At 41.8% G+C, this 19,483-nt stretch overlaps 2 protein-coding genes across 4 annotated transcripts in view; both read left to right on the top strand.

The window, feature by feature from the left end:
* tmem63a (transmembrane protein 63A) overlaps positions 1-13,098 on the top strand; it is a 58,981-nt gene extending 45,883 nt beyond the window's left edge. For all 3 annotated transcript variants that reach the window (XM_084083218.1, XM_084083219.1, XM_084083220.1), the window contains exons 20-23: positions 8,700-8,867; positions 10,242-10,357; positions 10,886-10,927; positions 12,525-13,098. In XM_084083218.1, the coding sequence (XP_083939344.1) occupies positions 8,700-8,867; positions 10,242-10,357; positions 10,886-10,927; positions 12,525-12,671 (473 nt within the window). In that variant the 3' untranslated portion in view covers positions 12,672-13,098. The remainder of the gene's footprint in view (positions 1-8,699; positions 8,868-10,241; positions 10,358-10,885; positions 10,928-12,524) is intronic.
* Positions 3,729-5,126, top strand: LOC311063852 (nuclear factor 7, ovary-like; the record flags this gene model as incomplete). Its single annotated transcript, XM_084083464.1, has 1 exon — positions 3,729-5,126. One exon carries the CDS (start codon positions 3,729-3,731, stop codon positions 5,124-5,126), a length of 1,398 nt encoding a protein of 465 aa, XP_083939590.1.
* Positions 13,099-19,483: the final 6,385 nt, after the last annotated feature.

Genomic DNA, 19,483 nt, shown 5'->3' with positions numbered 1-19,483 from the left:
ATTATAATTTAGGTCGGAGTCCAAGATCACACCCAGGTCTGTGACCTCTGTTTTGACCAGTCTGGCCAGGTTTGGGATCTCGCTCTTCCTGAAGCATTGCCTGAAATTTGTCTCCAGTGAGGAGAATCTCAGTTTTTCCCTCGTTGAGTTTTTAAAGGTTTTTACCCATCCAACGATGGATCTCATTGAGGCAGGAATTGAGATCACTTAGTACTTATAGATTACTTATAGTACGAGTTCAAGCATGCACTCGTGGAGGCCTATATTTTACTTATTGTCTCCGCCAGGCCGAAAGGCATGGCGAGAGAGTATGTTTTACCCCCTGTCCGTCCGTCCGTCCGTCCGTCCGTCCGTAAATTTCACACGCACATTTCTATTAGGCCGAGGAAGAAATGCCACCCTTTTACCATTGGCCTGTTATAGCGCCACCAGCAGGTCTAATTTTGCAAAACACATTTTTGGAACAAAATGCCTCAAATCATGAGTAACCTACCTGACCTGGCGGAGACCTGTGCTCCGAGGAGCACTTTGTCTAGTTATCTATCACACCGGTTGGACTTTGGTGATCAGGTTATCCTTCATCAGGGTATCTTTCCGACAGATGCTTCACCAACATTGACATGTTTATGTGGTTGTCCCTTGCCATTTTATTGGCGGGCTTGCCTTTCCCGCTGACTTCATACCTAAAGTTTTGCCATATTTTCACATTTCATACCGACATGGTTAGGCTGAGATATGGCCTAGTCCAGTGGTTCTCAAACTTTTTCATGTCAAGGACCCCCAAAATGATATGTATTTGGCCGCGGACCCCCCATCTCAAAATATGTTGTTCCAGGGACCCCCAGAAGCAAATATTTGAGTTACAAATGTTGGCTTTAAAAAATATATATTCAAAGATTTGCAAAAAAAAAATCACAACTTTTCAAAAATAGCAGATCTACAAGCTCATAGCGCGGCACTCGGTGCCGCGCTATGAGCTTGTATATCTGCTATTTTTGAATAGCCAAAGTATAAAAGGTCATAATTATTGTGATGCTATATTCACACATTTTGTTGGGTACCCCCTGGAACCCCCTCAAGTACCCCTGGGGGTCCCCGGACCCCACTTTGAGAACCATGGGCCTAGTCATTCCCCCGGCCTTTGTTGACCCCGCAGCAGCAGCGGGGTGACCTTGCCGAGCAACGCACTCTGCTGAAAAGGAGGAACGAGCGCGGCGGACGACAACGTAGACGCTGGAAGGCAAATCAACCCTCTGCTGCTGTTGACACCTCTGCTCCTTGATGCTATCAGCACGGCCACAACTTCCTCTTACGCTATGACTTGCTAGGCAAACTGTACCTTTTCGCTCACATGACCAAATTGCTATGGCAACAGCTGAAATGTTTTAACTGGTAGAAAGAAAGCACCATATTATGTTTGGCTACTGAAATAATCCAACCAGCACCATATAAGGTTTATCTACTGAAATGATCTAACCAGGAGGGAGGCCATCCCATGTTTGTCCCTTTTGCCGGGCGACGGACATAGCCTTGTGCGGAGCTTCTCCCCGTTTTAGCTCTCTCTGATTAGTTCCTTTTTTGGGTGGCCAGACTGCAACAAGGTTGCGGGGAGCGATAGTGGATTCTGCTGTATTCGACTGGGACCTTGGCATTGCCCATAATCTGGTTGAATAAACAGAGAATTGTGTCAGCTCCTAGCATTACCGACTGCTGGGTCACTTCATCTTAGGTAGCCTGCTTATTGCATGGGAAATGATCGATATTTTCCAGATTTGACTCTGGGGATGTGTTTGTCAATGGCCGTGTAGGTCGCAGGAATTGAGGAATATTGTCCAGATTTAACATTCAATCAAGAATTCTAGGCAAGCCCGTATCTTGGTTGAATTAAGTGAATCTGGGGATATTTTTCTGTCTGCGCCGGGCACCTTAGATTGAGGACGCAGAGATAGAGCTTGTCTGTCTTATCAGAAAATCTGCCTTTTCATATATATATATATATGTATTTGTATTATTGCTAAAAGCCTGTATTAGCTTGAGTGTTAAATAAAAAACCCTTTTCTACGAGAGAAGTCTTAACCCATTGATACCTGGAACGCATCTGTGTCACTTTAGATGTCTTTGGCTATTCAAAAATAGCAGATATACAAGCTCATAGCGCGGCACCGAGTGCCGCGCTATGAGCTTGTAGATCTGCTATTTTTGAAAAAAATTGAAAAAATATTTTTTTAGATTCTTTTCAAAAAACTGTTAGGATTTCGATTTTTTTTTTAAGAATCGCCTCAGGTCTTAATGGGTTAAGAGGATCTCTTCATACGAGCCTTCTGATCTTATCAGCGGACAATTTGGTGAGTGAGAGAATATGCAACAGAGGTTACTATAAATAGAAATAGGCATTTTAGAGTGTGTTTCCTGTGCAGAGAGTGGTTCATAGTTTCACGGCTACATTTGGTCTGAAAACCTCTCGGCGTGGGGCATGGCGTTATTCGGGGTGCAAACAGCACAACCCACACTTATTGGGTTTAAATTCATAGGGTTTATAGGTCTTTGCTGAAACTATTGAGGGTAGTAGAAATTAGGAGTGTTTTAATTTCTTCTATTTTTCGTCAGGCCATTACAATGCCTTCACATCTAAATCTGTGGTGTTAATTTAACTCCCGGTGTAAACATTTACCAATAGGAGTGTTAACGTTTGGACAAATCCTTAAAAGCACTTTTTTTTGTCTGTTGACTTCCAAACTCTCTTTAACCCATTGAGACCTGGAACTGTGTCATTTTTAGATTTGAGCTAAAAAAGCATTATTTTACACTTTGGGCAATTCAAAAATAGCAGATCTACAAGCTCGTAGCGCGGCACCGAGTGCCGCGCTATGAGCTTGTAGATCTGCTATTTTTGAAAAATCGTGAAAATGTGTGCAAATCTTTGAATATATATATATATATTTTTAGGCGAACATTTTTAACTCAAATCTTTGCTCTGGGGGTCCCTGGAACAACATATGTTGATGGGGGTCTGCGGCCAAATACATATCATTTTGAGGGTCCTTGACATGAAAAAGATTGAGCACCACTGATATAGAAACATACGTTTTTCAGAATACCGTTGAGATTTTGGAGACATGTAGAATAGGCTTCAGGTCTCAATGGGTTAAGACGTGTCACATGACATCTCTCCTGTCTTCCTGTGATGTCTTGACATCCTCTGAAAAGCTCTCTACCTGACACTGCGTATAGAAATGTCCTTCAACAAGACACTGAACCCCTAACTGCTCCCACTGAGCGGGCGCATGCAGCAGCAGGTGCCTCCGCCCTCCGTGGATGAAAGGGTGAATATGTTTGAACTTTGCAACAATTTTCATGGTGTTGGCAAGGCTCTGCCCCTTGTGTGACTCATCTGACACAAAACAGGAAACAGAGAGGTTGTTAATCTTACTCCGCTCCGGAACATGCTCACACACACACAGAGAGAGACGGGCAATAAGATTCACCTTCAGATCAAACGCATCTTCCAGTGAGGAGGACAGACTGTGTTTCCACATCAGCTACAGGAGGGAATACTGACCCAGACCACTGGAACCTGCAGCTGACTCTGTCAGCTGAATGGACTTTAACAACAACCACGATTCACAGTGAAAGTAAACTTCAGGGAACATTCTAGAGGAGGACGTGTTACCATCAATGACTCACTTCCTGTATTGAGGAGAGTGTTTGTAGCTTCATTCAGAGACTAAATGGCTTCCAAGTTGCCTCTTTTGGATTTGTCCTGTCCTGTGTGTTGTGATATATTTAAAGATCCTGTTGTCCTGTCATGTAGCCACAGCTTCTGTAATGCTTGTCTGCAGGAATGGTGGAGAGAGAAGGGAATAAAGCAATGTCCAGTTTGTAAGGAAATACATTTAACAGATCATCTACCCCGTAACCTGGCTCTGAAGAACCTGTGTGAGGCCTTCATACAGGAGAGACCGAGAGCTTCAACAGGGCCTGAGGATATCTGCAGTCTGCATGCTGAGAAACTCAAACTGTTCTGTCTGGATTGTCAACAGCCAGTGTGTGGTGTGTGTCGAGATTCTAAAAAACACACCAACCACAGTTTCAGACCCATCGATGAAGCTGCTCTGGATCACAAGCAGGAAGTCCAGAAATCACTGAAGCCTTTACAGGAGAAACTGAAGGTCTTTAATCAAGTTAAAACAAACTGTGACCAAACAGCAAAACACATTAAGGTCCAGGCCCAGAACACAGAAAGGCAGATTAAGGACCAGTTTAAGAAGATTCATCGGTTTCTAGAAGAGGAAGAGGAGGCCAGCATCACTACACTGAGGGATGAAGAACAACAGAAGAGTCAGATGATGAAGGAGAAGATTGAGGGTCTGAACAGAGACATATTAACCCTTTCAAACAACATCAGAGCCATAGAGGAGGAGCTGAGAGCTGAACACATCTCATTCCTGCAGAACTACAAGACCACAATGGAAAGAGTCCAGTTCACACTGCAGGACCCACAGCCGGTCTCTGGACCACTGATAGACGTGACCAAACACCTGAACAACCTGACCTTCAGAGTCTGGAACAAGATGAAGGACATTGTCTCCTACACTCCTTTCATTCTGGACCCCAACACTGCCTATCCATCATACACCCTGTCTGATGATCTGACCAGCGTGAGATGGGGAGAGAAACAGCAGCTTCCTGACAACCCAGAGAGGTTTGACGAGGTTGGCTATGTCCTGGGTTCTGAGGGCTTTAACTCAGGGACTCACAGCTGGGATGTTGAGGTTGGAGACAATACATACTGGGGAGTGGGTGTGTTAGCAGAGTCTTACCAGAGGAAGGGAGACAGAGGGGGTCAGCACTGGTCAATATGGTTATATGAAGGTAAATACGCAGCAGGCTCCTCATCAGGGTCAGACACTGATCTCTCATTGAAGCAGAATCCTCAGAGGATCAGAGTCCAGCTGGACTGGAAGAAAAGAAAGCTGTCATTCTCTGATCCTGATACTAACACACACATACACACCTTCAAAAAAAACACTTTCACTGACACACTCTTTCCATACATTTACAATTGTGATGAAACTGTCCCTCTGAAGATGTTACCAGGGAAGATCAGTGTAACTGTGGATAGTTAGACATCATGATGATGTCTTTAAAGGGGAACGTAACTAGTCGTATAGTATCTGTATCGTTGCTGTCGGGCAGAAACCGCTTATTTTTAAACTTGTTGTGTTTTTTTGTAAATTAACCCATTGAGACCTGAAGCCGATTCTACATGTCTCCTAAATCTCAACAGTTTTCTGAAAAACTTATGTTTCTATATCAGTGGTGCTCAATCTTTTTCATGTCAAGGACCCCCAAAATTATATGTATTTGGCCACGGACCCCCATCAAAATATGTTGTTCCAGGGACCCCCCAGAAGCAAAGATTTGAGTTAAAAATGTTTGCTTTTACACATTTTCACGAATTTTCAAAAATAGCAGATCTACAAGCTCGTAGCGCGGCACTCGGTGCCGCGCTATGAGCTTGTATATCTGCTATTTTTGAATAGCCCAAAGTGTAAAATAATGCCTTTTAGCTCAAATCTAAAAATGACACAGTTCCAGGTCTTAATGGGTTAACGCCCTACTTGATAATATTACAGCATCACACAAACGTATCAAAAGTAGCAGATCTACAAGCTCGAAACACGGCGTGAAGTGGCTTTTGCTATTTTTGAATTTTAATCCTGAAAAGTAACAGTTTTGAACATATGAGGTTTACACCAGACAGACGATGAGGATAGTGTTGTGATCTATGGATGACCATCAACACAAGTGTCTAAAGTAACACTCTGATCTCTGATGTCATCAAAATGTTCATAAGGATGGGATGATTTAAGTGGTTTTGAATAACATCTACTGTTTTTTTTTGTTAATAATCAATAATAATGGCCCGGATCGCTGGCCTAGCGGTCCGGGCAGCTAGGCTCCAATGTTGCCTGACAGCGCATCGCGTGTTCGAGTCCCAATCCCGACGGGTCTTTGCTGCATGTCTCTCCCCATCTCTCTCTCCCTGTTTCCTATCTGTCTCTACTGTGACTATAACTAAAGGCCAAAAAATCCCCAAAAATATCTTTAAAAAAAAAAAAACTATCAATGATAATAGTAATGCTAAAATGTATGTAATGTGTATAATTGTTATGTTAATGATTGTTAGTTAGTGATGGTTATTATTATATTTGAGGTTCAGAGTGTACATTAAATTATCAAAATAATAATAAATATAGCTGCAAAGTGGCAATTTGGGGTTTCAAGCCAACATGGACTGCAAGCGATCTAGTCCTTTGACAGTTTCTGAAAACTGTATATAATTAACAGGTTGCATGACAACCGGACATACTGTACGGTCATTCATGTATGGCTAAATGTGTGCCAGGGCATGACCACCTTCTGCAATACCATCACCCCTACTGTTCAGTTTATGGGGACATGTTTCAACAGCTTCATTAGACATATCCATCTAGTTTGTTGATGTTTGGACAAACTGTCACTCAGTTATGGCCAAATTTGCACCAGGCCAATGCACGTGGTTGGAACTGGTGGTCGAATCTGATTGGCCAAATGTTGCCTATAGTCGACTGGTAGTCGAATCATGCTTTTTTTTTTTGTTGATTGGATTCGACTGAGAGATTGGCAGTCGAATCAGAGACTCCCTCGAGCGATTAGTCGACTATTCATCTAATCGAGGTCAGGCCTACTATGATGTATCAGACTAATGTTCCAAAACTGTACTTTGTTTTCTATTCTTTTCATGTATTGTACAAATAGCAAAGCACAAACATGTGGTTAAAAACTTCGATCCTACTAAGAAAATGACTGATTAACCCATTAATACCTGGAACGCATCTGTGTCACTTTAGATTTCTTTGGCTATTCAAAAATATCAGATCTACAAGCTCATAGCGCGGCACCGAGTGCCGCGCTATGAGCTTGTAGATCTGCTATTTTTGAAAAATCGTGAAAAAATATTTTTCAGATTTTTTTTTTCAAAAAACTTTTAGGATTTAGAAAATTCTTAGAAACGGCCTCAGGTCTTAAAGGGTTAACATACTGATTTCCTGCAGTAGAAAAGAATGTAAAGAATAAATAAATAACAGGAGTGAACTGTCATTGTATATTGTATTAGTCGCTCAATGATATGGGAGACAGTGTTTCTGATGTTTAATGTGACTGCATTCATAATTAAAGTCTGAATATAGAAAAAATGCTCTGAAGTCATGGTTGTTTTTACAGTGAGCTACAGTAGTGGATTTTCATGTTTCATGACTGCATGTAGGATTCTAGTCCAGTCTTACTGCAGGGCGTGTTAGCATGACATATTTGAGTAACACTGGTGGGTAAGCATTTAGAATTTGAAAAGATAATTTCCTACATGGTGAATTACAAACATTTTCAACATTTAAAGATGGAGTGCCATGATATTTTTCAACCCTAAAACCTGATCATAAGGTATTATTATTATGTAAGGATTTTTTTCAACAAAAAAAAAGTGTACAGAAATTGTTTAAAAAAAATGTTTTTATGTGGACACGCCTCCAGTTCATTAAGTATGCCTGGTTCTCACCTTAGCACCTCCTCCACCACCTTAGCACCACCCACCTGTCCTAGTCCCTCCTCCTCCTCATGTTGCCCACACCTGTTGTGTTATGATAATGAGGGGGAGGGTATGTTTTTTTGGGGGCTCTGTGATGTCACTAAAGGGCTGTTTCTCTATTGGCACGTTTGACCCTCAAGATTTCAGCCTCCAGGAAAAAACTCCAAATAATCAGAGAAGACATAAAACACCATAAAACCACCTCCGGGGGGCTTAATGAAGTTCTATCAACCTCATAGACACATGAAAAACAGAAAAAGTGCAAAAACATGGCACCACCTCTTTAAAGTTTTTTTGTTTGTTTTTGTTTTGCAGTGTATCATTATAATGAGAGCATATAGTATGTATTTCATTATAAAGGTGTTATCCTATATTCTAATCTATTCCTACACAGCTTCCTCATAAATTATAGAATCCCTTTGTGAGTTTGGATGAATGACGAATGGTTTAAATGAATTGGTTTCATGTATTAACTTGGGACATATCCTGTCACTCTACAAAATAATTCTACAATATGAATGCGTTCTAATATAGATCTGCAAAGGCAAAGGTACAGTATGTGAAGGATTTATGATTAATTCAAATAAACAGCCACACATTTTGTGTGATTTGAGTTCAGCTGCATCAGATAACAAATCTACCGTATATGTTATGACTATAGACTGTAAAAAGAATATGGACAAAGCGAGCCTCATTGGTTTCTACAGACAGTTTTGAAGCCACTTTTTTGGTGAATTCAAATCCGCCATCTTTGAAGTACCGGTTCCTGGAAAAAAAAACAGAAAACAACTGCTATTGGCTGCAACCTCAGCGAGGGCGGGTCTTCACTCGGTAGAACCAGTAGAAGCCCTAGAAACATACCCTACTATAATATACAGTAAAAAATACAGTAGCTAAACTAGGGGCCATGCATATGAACTGTCACTTCCTACTGTATATATGGCTTCAATTTAAACAACTGTGTGTGTGTGTGTGTGTGTGTGTGTGTGTGTGTGTGTGTGTGTGTGTGTGTGTGTGTGTGTGTGTGTGTGTGTGTGTGTGTGTGTGTGTGTGTGTGTGTGTGTGTGTGTAGGTCTGTTATATCTCATGTTGAAACACCTGGTGGATAAACACAACCTGTACTTCGCCTACCTGCCGGCCCGCCTGGACCGCCAGGTCCACCTGGGAGCTGTCAATCAAGCCCTGGCCGCGCCCATCATCTGTCTCATCTGGCTCTACTTCTTCTCTGTGCTCCGGACAGGTGAGGGAGACACACACACACGCACACGCACACGCACGCGCACGCGCACGCGCACACACACACAGACACAGACACAGACACAGACACACACGCACACACACACACACACACACACAGACACAGACACAGACACACACACACACACACACACACACACACACACACACACACACACACACTGTGGTTAACCCATTAAGACCTGGAACTGTGTCATTTTTAGATTTGAGCTAAAAAGCATTATTTTACACTTTGGGCTATTCAAAAATAGCAGATATACAAGCTCGTAGCGCGGCACCGAGTGCCGCGCTACGAGCTTGTAGATCTGCTATTTTTGAAAAATCGTGGAAATGTGTGCAAATCTTTGAATATGTATATTTTTAAAGCGAACATTTTTAACTCAAATATTTGCTTCTGGGGGGGTTCCTGGAACAAAATATTTTGATGGGGGTCCGCGGCCAAATACATATAATTTTGGGGGTCCTTGACATGAAAAAGATTGAGCATCACTGATATAGAAACATGCGTTTTTCAGAAAAATGTTGGGATTTAGGAGACATGTAGAATCGGCTTCAGGTCTCAATGGGTTAATGATGCAAACTGTCGGTTGGATCAGTGTACATTTTTGTGGGAACATCTTTCACATTTTTTTGCGCTTCATAATCTCAGATTCACTGTCCGCCCATATTTGGGCAAGACTCACGTCATCATATATGACCTCATCAACATGATGTCAAGTTCCACAGGGAAGACATGCTGTCATTAGACTGTTTAGTAAAATGGTGCATTTATATAGCGCTTTTATCCAAAGCGCTTTACATAGATTGTGCATTACATTCACACACACATTCACACACACATTCACACACACATTCACACACACATTCACACACCGATGGCAGAGGAAACCATGCAAGGCACCAACCTGCTCATCGGGAGCAATTAGGGGCTCAGCGTCTTGCTCAAGGACACTTCAACACTAACTCTGGGGGAGCCCGGGATCGAACTGGAAACCTCACGGCTTCCATCCGGCCGCTCTACCGGCCACTCTACCCCTGAGCCACTGCCGCCCCACTGTTATGTGTCCGGGTAGCTCGGACTCGCCTTTTGGACCGCAAGGTTCTGGGTTCGAGTCCCGAGTCCTGGCACCGCCAGCTATGCCTTGCATATGGATAGCCTTGCACACAATATGTTGATGTGTAATTCTAATCCCTCTAGTGTGTGTGTGTGTGTGTGTGTGTGTGTGTGTGTGTGTGTGTGTGTGTGTGTGTGTGTGTGTGTGTGTGTGTGTGTGTGTGTGTGTGTGGGTGTGTGTGTGTGTGTGTGTGTGTGTGTGTGTGTGTGTGTGTGTGTGTGTGTGTCTGTGTGATCTCTCAGGCTTCATGGCTGTGACGTCTCTCTTCACCTTGGTGGTGTTGTGTATCACAGTCTTCATCGGTCTCAGCTACACCTTGTTCGGACACTTCAAGTACCTCAGTCCACTCACCTATGTGGTGAGTCTCTGTGTGTGTGTGTGTGTGTGTGTGTGTGCATGTGTTGCTTCCCAGTGTTGATTTTGACAGCAAAATTTGATTTAGTTTTTGTCATTTGTCGACTAAAATGTATGTTGGTGGTGCCTTGATGGAGTCATAATGGCTGATTTTACACTTGGTTGCATGCTGAAAATAGCCGATCTACAAGCTCACAACGCGTCGCAGCGCGACGCGTTGTGAGCTTGTAGATCTGCTATTTTCAGAGTGCAACACCCGAGCGCAACCAAACATAAAATGACTTGTCTTTTAGTTCTACTGGATCTCTTCTCCACTAGATCCCTCACTAACATTTTAGTCTAGTTTTTATTTGTTGACGAAATTGTCAACATAATTTTGTCTTTGTTTTAGTCATCATAGCTTAGTTTTTCTTAAGCTTTTGTTTAGTTTTCGTCAGTGGAAAAAGGTAGTCGAACAACATTTTTTGTCATAGTTTTAGTCGAATAAATCAACAGTGCTGTTTCCACATCTCATGCTGCTGGTGTGTTGCAGGTGAAGGAGGAGGATGATGATGGACTTGCAGACAGCCGCCTGGTAAGCTGTTGTTGTAATAATGTTCTTTTCACTGGTCTTATGCTTAACATTCAGAGTACAGTAGTAATGTACAGTAGTAATAACGTTCTTTTCACTGGTCTTCTTAACATAGTACAGTGCAGTAGTCCATTCAAAGCCAGTTGAGCCTCGTTGGTAGTTCTATCAGTCTGCTGGTGTTCATTGTCTCTCACTTCCATTTCCCTGCTTTGGAGTGGTCAGGTCAAAACACAAGAAAGCCCGTAGGCTTGTTTCAATTGTGGTCCTTTGGGAAAGGGGACATAGGGAGCAACAATACAATACAATACAATATAATAACATAAAAAACATAAAACAAGGCCAAATAAAACTTACAAGTTCAAAAAGGACAAACAGAAGACTGAACATCAACTAAACAAAAACTAAGATCCCTCTCTCTTTTTTACTTTTAAAAACATCTAAATGTTGTTGTTTAAAAGTTACATCATGTTAATGGCCAACCATCTCTTTAATGCCATTTTAAAATTGTCAAAAGAACCAGTCAATTTGAGGCTGGAAGGCAAATCATTCCATTGAACTGCTGCTGAGTAAAGGAATGATGTTTTTCCCAGATTGGTGGAAAATTTGTAGGGCTTAAAATCAGTAGGGCTCCCCCTGGTGAAATGGCTGTGAGTATCACTGACCTTGTTAAAACAGTCACAGAAGTAATTGGGCGCTACATTACTTCTAATTTTGTGAACCAAGCACATTTTAAACTGGGATACTCTCTCCTCTACTCTAAGCCACCCAAGACTGGTGAAATGAGCATGGAGGAGATGAGTCACATTGAGGTCACATTGAACAGAATTTAAAGCCCGACCAATATCTGATTTTTAGGTGTGATTTTGGAGAGTCCTAGGCTACCGATTACCAATGTTTTGACCCATATTTTTCGATAGATCAAAAATAAACATGAACTGAACTCTATGTTGTTCTTCCGCTTAATCATAATTCACTACTTCAAAAATAGCCGATCTACAAGCTCACAATGCAACGTATTGTGAGATTGTAGATTGGCTCTGTATTGAAGTGACATGCCCAAAGTATAGACGGGACACCCAGTTGAAAGTGGTTAGAGATCTGGACACTTAGACTGCACATAGCTGCCGATACCCATGTCGTCCAAAATGTCAAGTAATGACCAATATCGTCTCTGTCGGGTGGAAACCTCGCACGTCCAAAACTGTTACTTTTCAGGGTTCAAATTCTAAAACAGCAAAAGTAGCAGATCTACAAGCTCCAAGAGCTACTTTTGATGCTTTTTTTGTGTGACGCTGTATGATCAAATAGGGTGTTCATTTATGAAAATACACAAAAAGTTAGATTATGGAGATGAGAGGTTCCTGCCTGACAGCAACGATGTACTAAATTAATATCGTCCAGACAGGTGTATCTGAACCCTTTAATACCTGGAACGCATCTGTGTCACTTTAGATTTCTTTTGCTATTCAAAAATAGCAGATATACAAGCATAGCGCGGCACCGAGTGCCGCGCTACGAGCTTGTATATCTGATATTTTTGAAAAATCGTGAAAAAATATTTTTTTGTTTTTTTTTCAAAAAACTGTTGCTGTGTCTACAGGTGTATCTGCCCAAAGTGCTTCAAGCTGAGTCATCATCCAACAGCGGCGGTGACCCAAAGAGGTCTCCACCGTCCTACGGCTCCATACACAACAGTCCCACCAACGGCTCCAGTCCTGTGGACGACGAGGACCCCCTGGAACCCTGAACCCCCCCCCCCAGGCAGGTAGAGGGGCTGGAGGAGCACACACCTGAGTGCTGACTTGGTACTCTTCCTAACCTTAACCACTTTAGCCCTATGTTATGCTAAAATAGCCCGTCTACAAGATCTGCTACATCTCGTAGATATGCTTATTTTTTGCTGTTTTCAAAATTCGTAACACATTTTTAAATATTTTGAGAAAGAAAAAAAAAAGTTATGTTTTCAAAGTTTTTGCCTATAATGACCAATGCCCAAAATATGGCCCCCGGTGGTGTAAAGTGGTTAAAGCACCTTTCAGGGCGTAGGAAGTCAGATTTGACCAGGCGGTCAGCGTTTTGAGTTGACTTCAGTCCCCACCGCTCTCTTCCTCGTTGGGAACTCCAGGTGGCGCTAGAGAGGAGAGTGGACTCGCTTCCAAAAAAAAAAGCCTGGAGCTGCAAACAACAACAACAACAACAACAACAACAACAACAACAACAACACTGTGAGGAAACAGGCGGTTAAAGTGAGTTCCTGTGTCAAACACTGCGTTCTCTCTCTAAAGCAAAGAGAGCAAAAACAAGAAGAGGAATTGACGTTAATTCCATGTGAGTTATGGATCATGGTTACTGAACTGTAAACAAGCATCTCTTTAAGATGCCATTGGTGGAGAAACCCATGAAGGACAAATATGTCAAACGTTTTTACACCACAAAGCGCTGAGTGTTCATTTATCACCCACACGGGTCCTTTTTAACACTCTTCAGTGTTAACCCATTAAGACCTGAGGCGATTCTTAAAAATGTTTTCTAAGTGAAAAATATTTGTTCACGATTTAAAAAAAAATAGCAGATCTACAAGCTCGTAGCGCGGCACCGAGTGCCGCGCTACGAGCTTGTAGATCTGCTATTTTTGAATAGCCAAAGAAATCTAAAGTGACACAGATGCGTTCCAGGTCTTAAAGGGTTAAATTAACACTCCAGATGGCATGCTGTAAAGCAGTGGTTCTCAACGTGGGGTCCATGGACCACCCCAGGGGTTCCTTGGTGGGGGTCCACGGACCCCCCCCAGGGGTTCCTTGGTGGGGGTCCCCAGCAAAGTGAGGAACAGTTTTAAACCCTTTATATACTTCGGCTACATTCAAAATATTGTGGGAAAACGTGGAATAATTTTGACAATTATCTTCACTTGAATTAAATTCTTTATTAGGAATAATCCCTTGAGATTCAGCATTACGTTTTTCGAGGAGGGGGTCCTATAAGACCCCCGTCTTATGGGCGTCGCTGGCACAAAACATTTAGATATGAACATGTTTGAGAATCACTGCTGTGAAGCACAGTTCTGTACACACACACTCCATCAAGGACTTTTACCAAAGAAAGAATGTTAAGCCACAAAGTGCCCTTTGAAAACAAGCATAAGAACACACTCTCCATACAGTGACTGTAGTTCATACCTGAACACACAGCCTGAACACACAGCCTGAACACACAGCCTGAACACACAGCCAACATCCATGGTGATCATGAACTCGCTGTGTAGCCAATCATACAACCATGACCAAACCCATCAAGCCACTATAGATGCCATAGTGGTTCACAGTACAATCCTCAGTGTTCAGTTAACCACATAGTTGACCAACGGGGTTCCCCAGGAGTCTATACCTGGTCCCCTCCGGTTTGTTCAGTATTGGGCCATATCCATAGGCGGCGGGTGAGCTCGACAATTGGGAAGGCTGGGGGTCGGCCGCACGCAAAAAAAATGTGGTTTCTGGGCGGATTGTGTTAGTTTCTTTTTGGTTTTTGGTTACTTTATTTCGGTTATAGGGTTAGGGTTAGGTTATTTAATTCTTATTTTTGCCTGATTTTAGTGATTTATTATCCCAAAAAATTACTAAATAATGCTGCACTCATATATTATATATAATTTGCACAATTCCCAGAATTTCCCAGCATAACATTTGGGAAGGCTTAGCCTACCCTAGCCTTCATTACCCGCCGCCTATGGCCATATCCGTGTCTCTCTAGTGAACATAAAAAAACATGTTCAGGTCGGGATACCAATTTGATCACACAAAGAACATTTTATCAGCGTCAGTTTTATAGTGTTATAGTGTGTAGTTCCGCTCTCTCGCTCCCTCTCGCGCTCTGCTCTGATTGGATGAAGTTGGTATCCCGACCTGAAAATTAAAAAAAAGATCTGTCTACCAAAGAGCTGGGGGAGACCCCTGTTACTGAACAAGCACTAGCTATTTAACACTTATTTTAACACATAAATATCACTTACACCCCCTTTCACTTGCAACCAAATAGACGTTTTACACTCTTCTTCAAGTGGATAAATGAACAGGGAGGATTGTACTGTGTAGATAGAAAAACATAACATGCTGCCTGATTGTGTGTGTTTGTAATGTTTTGGTATAGTGTAGTTTATCACCTGGGTTTTTAAACGTCTCCATTGTGCCTTTGTTTGTACCTCACATCCTATGTGTTTTGTACGGACAGAGAACTGTCTAGTCTCGCGTTACCAGACTGTTGCCTCCCACAATTTTCAAATGTTTCCGGTCATACAGTCTGGGGCTCTGATCATGATTAGAATATAAACCGGATGTGAAGCCTCCTCCCCACTTCCGTTTCGTCTTTACAGTCACGCAAATTTATCCTCATATAAATACAAATCATCTAAGTATATTTAGCTTGCTGCTTTGCAGAAATGGAAATTAAAAACTAAAATGTAAATATATTTTAAAATATATTTTCGTGAACGGAAGTGCCAGTTTCCTCTCTCGGATTTCAGGAGTTGTAGTTCCAGACTCTATATAGCATTCGGAGATTGTGGAATAGTTGTCTGGCTACGCGAGACTAAGAACTCTGGTGTTTATTATCAAGAGCTTCCTGTTGAAACATGTTGGACAAACTGTTATCTCAATATTTGTGGGAATTTTATACCTATAGACTCTGTGACATTTTATTTGTTTACAGTCTAGCCACTGGTTTGCTTATTATTACTTTGAGACACGTTGCTCTGGTTTAAAGGAAGGAAAGTTAACTATTAAAGCTGCAATCTGTAATTTATGTCCCATTTGATCCTGGTGTTGGCCATTAACGCGTTACAGTTATAATGCATATCGTTGCTGTCGGGCAGAACCCTCTTATCTCCATTTAATTTGTCAGTAGTACAGGCAACAGGCAGTTCAGAGCTCCAGTCTAACTTTGACATACGCTACAATACAGACTGGTTAAAATATGATTTTATTCATTATAATAAGTTCCACATTGCAGCTTTAAGGAACGTAAATTGATTTAAATAAAGATAACGGGTTACATTCTACTGTACTTTTATAATAATAATGTTTTGCACCTTGGAGAGTTATTATTTAACAAGGCAACCAAATTATTTCAGAAAAGTTGACGTTGAATAACTTTCACTTTGCTATTTGACACTGTACTATATTGCTCTACAGAAGCTGTTACACATTTCGAAGGCACCAAACGTCTTCTTTTATTTGACAACATTTGTGTCATTGATGAACATATTGTTAATGTAATGACGGCACAATTTTCAGTGTTAATAAATATTGACCTTCAGTAAATGGATTTAAAAAATGTGTTGAAGTATTGCACGTCTCCGTGTGTGTCTGTAGGCGGTGCTGTTGTCCTGCAAAAGGTTCTCTTAAAAGTTCCTCTCGTTTCTCTATGATTAAGCAGTGAAATAGAAGAACACATACACGTCTGAACTGAAGAGTTCATTTTAATTCAAGCTGACACTGGTATGAGCCGTGGTCTTCTATGAACTGTGACAGCGTACAGATGGGGGTCCATTTGGTTCCATTTGGACGCTGTCAAGAGATAGAAACTGATACGTTAACACTGGGTTTTACTGTGTATCCTGCTCTGTCCTTTTCCCCTGAAAAACCTGTAGCCGTTAAAGTGTGTTTTTAAGGGCCTATAGCGATTAGCACGTTTGTCAAGTAAGGCTAATGAAGTGCTAAGCTATTAACCCCTTTAAGGCCGGGAAGGGAACGCATGTGTGCCATTTTAAGATATCTTTGGCTATTCAAAAATAGCAGATATACAAGCTCATAGCGCGGCACTCGGTGCCGCGCTATGAGCTTGTAGATCTGCTATTTTTAAATTCAAAATGATACAGATGTGTTCCCGGTCTTAAAGGGTTAAATAACACATCTAACAGCTGACAGGGGGGAAAGAGGGAGTTGTTGGATTACATAGGATCACTGTGCCCTAATGAAGGGTGACATTATTTCCTGACATTGTCGGGAAACAACTTCAGTACTTCCTGGTTTTAGCGGCTGGCACTCTTTCCTTATCGCCTCTGTCGGTGTAAACCTCATATGTCCAAAACTTACTTTTTCAGGATTCAAATTCTAAAATAGCTAAAGTAGCAGATCTACAAGCTCAAAACGCGTTGCTTCGCGCTGAGTTTAGTGCTTGAGGATCTTCTATTGATGCTTGTGTGTGACACTGTAGTATGATCGAGTAGGGCGCTAATTTACGAAAATTAATTAAATTATTAATAATAATTAAATATGGAAATAAGAGGTTTCTGCCCAACAGTGACGATATTTTATACTGCACTAATTAGCTCTGATCTACAGTAGTGTTTACATTGTGTTAATGAACATTCATACCTAACCCTGTATGAATGAATGAACCATTGTAAAGCGCTTTGAGCACTTGGAAAAGCGCTATAAAAATGCAATTCATTATTATTATTCAGAAGCATTAGCACCTGTTAAAGCCTCTTATAATTTAGGCCAGTATAATCTGGGGAAACAAGTTCTCAAGCCAAAGGGTGATTATTTTATACGATCAACCGAGCTGATCAACGTCTCATTCAAAGCAGAAGAAGAAGTACTCAGATTTAAAAATACAAGTACCACAATGTAGAAATACTCTGTCACAAGAAGACGTCCTGTGTCCAAAATTCGACTTTGAGTAAAAGTACAAAAGTATTGGCATCATAATATGCCTGTAGTCCATTTCACAATCGTAACTTTGGTTGTAATAATTAGTTAATGTTGCAGCTGGTAAAGCTGGGCAACGATTTCATGTGATGTATGAATTAATTGGTGCTGCTGCGTAGCTTTACTGTATATTACAACATAATGTATCGGCATGTTTTATATTAATCTAAATTGGCAGAGTAAATGGTAAATAACTAGAAGTAAAAGTAAAAGTATACGCAGGGACGTGCACAGATAGACTCTAGGTGGTGCTAGAGCACCTGCCCTTTGCCCTCTTGACCAGAAGTGCCCTTTTCTTTTTTTCAGTTTACAGCAGGGGTCTTCAACAGGGGGTCCGGGACCCCTAGGGGGCCCTCAGAGTTACTACAGGGGGTCCGCCACATCTTTATGTGATATGATTTTTCGTTTTACCATAACCACTCGAAACCTAGCATCCCTTTTCTGAGGAGAACTTTAGCCAAAAATCGCAGATCTACAAGCCCACAACGCCTCGCGCTGCGAGGCGTTGTGAGCTTGTAGATCGTCTATTTTTGGCAAAGAGGTATAGGTGTAGAGGGAAAAAAGAGCAGACCAAGGAAACAAAAAAAAGTATAATTTACTTGAGCACCTGCCCCTCAAAATGTCTGTGCACGCCACTGCCTCAAAGTTTAGTATTTGAGTAAATCATGTACATGTCGGCCTACTACTAGTTCCATTCCAGCAGTGATTTATAGACGGCATTGTTCAGGTCCAGCCCAGTCTGTCGTGGTACAACACTACAACAGTACAGCACTGACTTGGCCTGTTGGCTGTGTAATGACCAACTAGAGAGGCTGAAACAATGCCTGGCGTAATTCAGAGAATTAATATCCAAACACGACCCCGCCTGTAATACACACATGCACACACACACAGTCACACATGCACACAGTCACGTACACCAGGCAGCACCATTCTGGTTCACATGATGCAGTAATTACACACTGCTGCTAATAACCACACATTACATCTTTAGACAGGGAGCACCAGTGTTTGTCTACACAGCATGACACCGGAGGGTAAATATTTAGTCTCTCTGTTCATGAGAGCGGTGATAACTCATAACATGAATTAGGTGGTGGAGGACCGATTCCCGCCAAGCGTGTCCCGCGACACGTCGTGTAGCTCATTTATCTGTGTGTGTGTGTGTGTGTGTGTGTGTGTGTGTGTGTGTGTGTGGTGCTGAGAGGTCTTCTGTTAAGGCAGCGTGTGTGTGTGTGTGTGTGTGTGTGTGTGTGTGTGGTGCTGAGAGGTCTTCTGTTCAGGCAGCTCTGTGTGTGTGTGTGTGTGTGTGTGTGTGTGTGTGTGTGTGTGTGTGTGTGTGTGTGTGTGTGTGTGTATGCGTTGAGTTGTCAAACAGACTGAGCATGCAGTAATCCAGACCATAACCAATCATCTTGTTTGCATCATGATGAATATTTGTGACAGGATCAGATCAAATGTGCCGTATAAGTAGACACACATGGAATCGTGCAAATCCAAAGAAATGGGTTGTCATTACACAAGTTTTAAATGTAGAAGAATCCACTATTCAACAGATTACAGTTTACAATTTATCCATAAACTAGTAACTGCTGTGAGATGACGGATACGGTCACTTTGACAGGCTCTTTTTTCAGATTTGAGGTTTAACACTCAAGTATATCTTCTTCACCTGTACGTTCAGATTTCAATATATGGTCTCTGTCGGGTGGAAACCTCATACAGTATGTCCACAACTGTTACTTATCAGGATTCAAATTCAAAAATAGCAAAGGTACAAGCTCAAACAGCAACGATATGACACATCATTTGAACGCTTATAATCACTTTTATCAGGGGCGGCGATTTATGTCCG

The sequence above is a fragment of the Gymnoscopelus microlampas genome (assembly GCF_963454915.1).
Source record: "Gymnoscopelus microlampas genome assembly, chromosome: 16".
Lineage (NCBI taxonomy): Eukaryota > Metazoa > Chordata > Actinopteri > Myctophiformes > Myctophidae > Gymnoscopelus > Gymnoscopelus microlampas.
The sequence above is the reverse complement of the archived record's forward strand: the minus strand, read 5'-3'. Positions and strand labels throughout refer to the sequence as shown.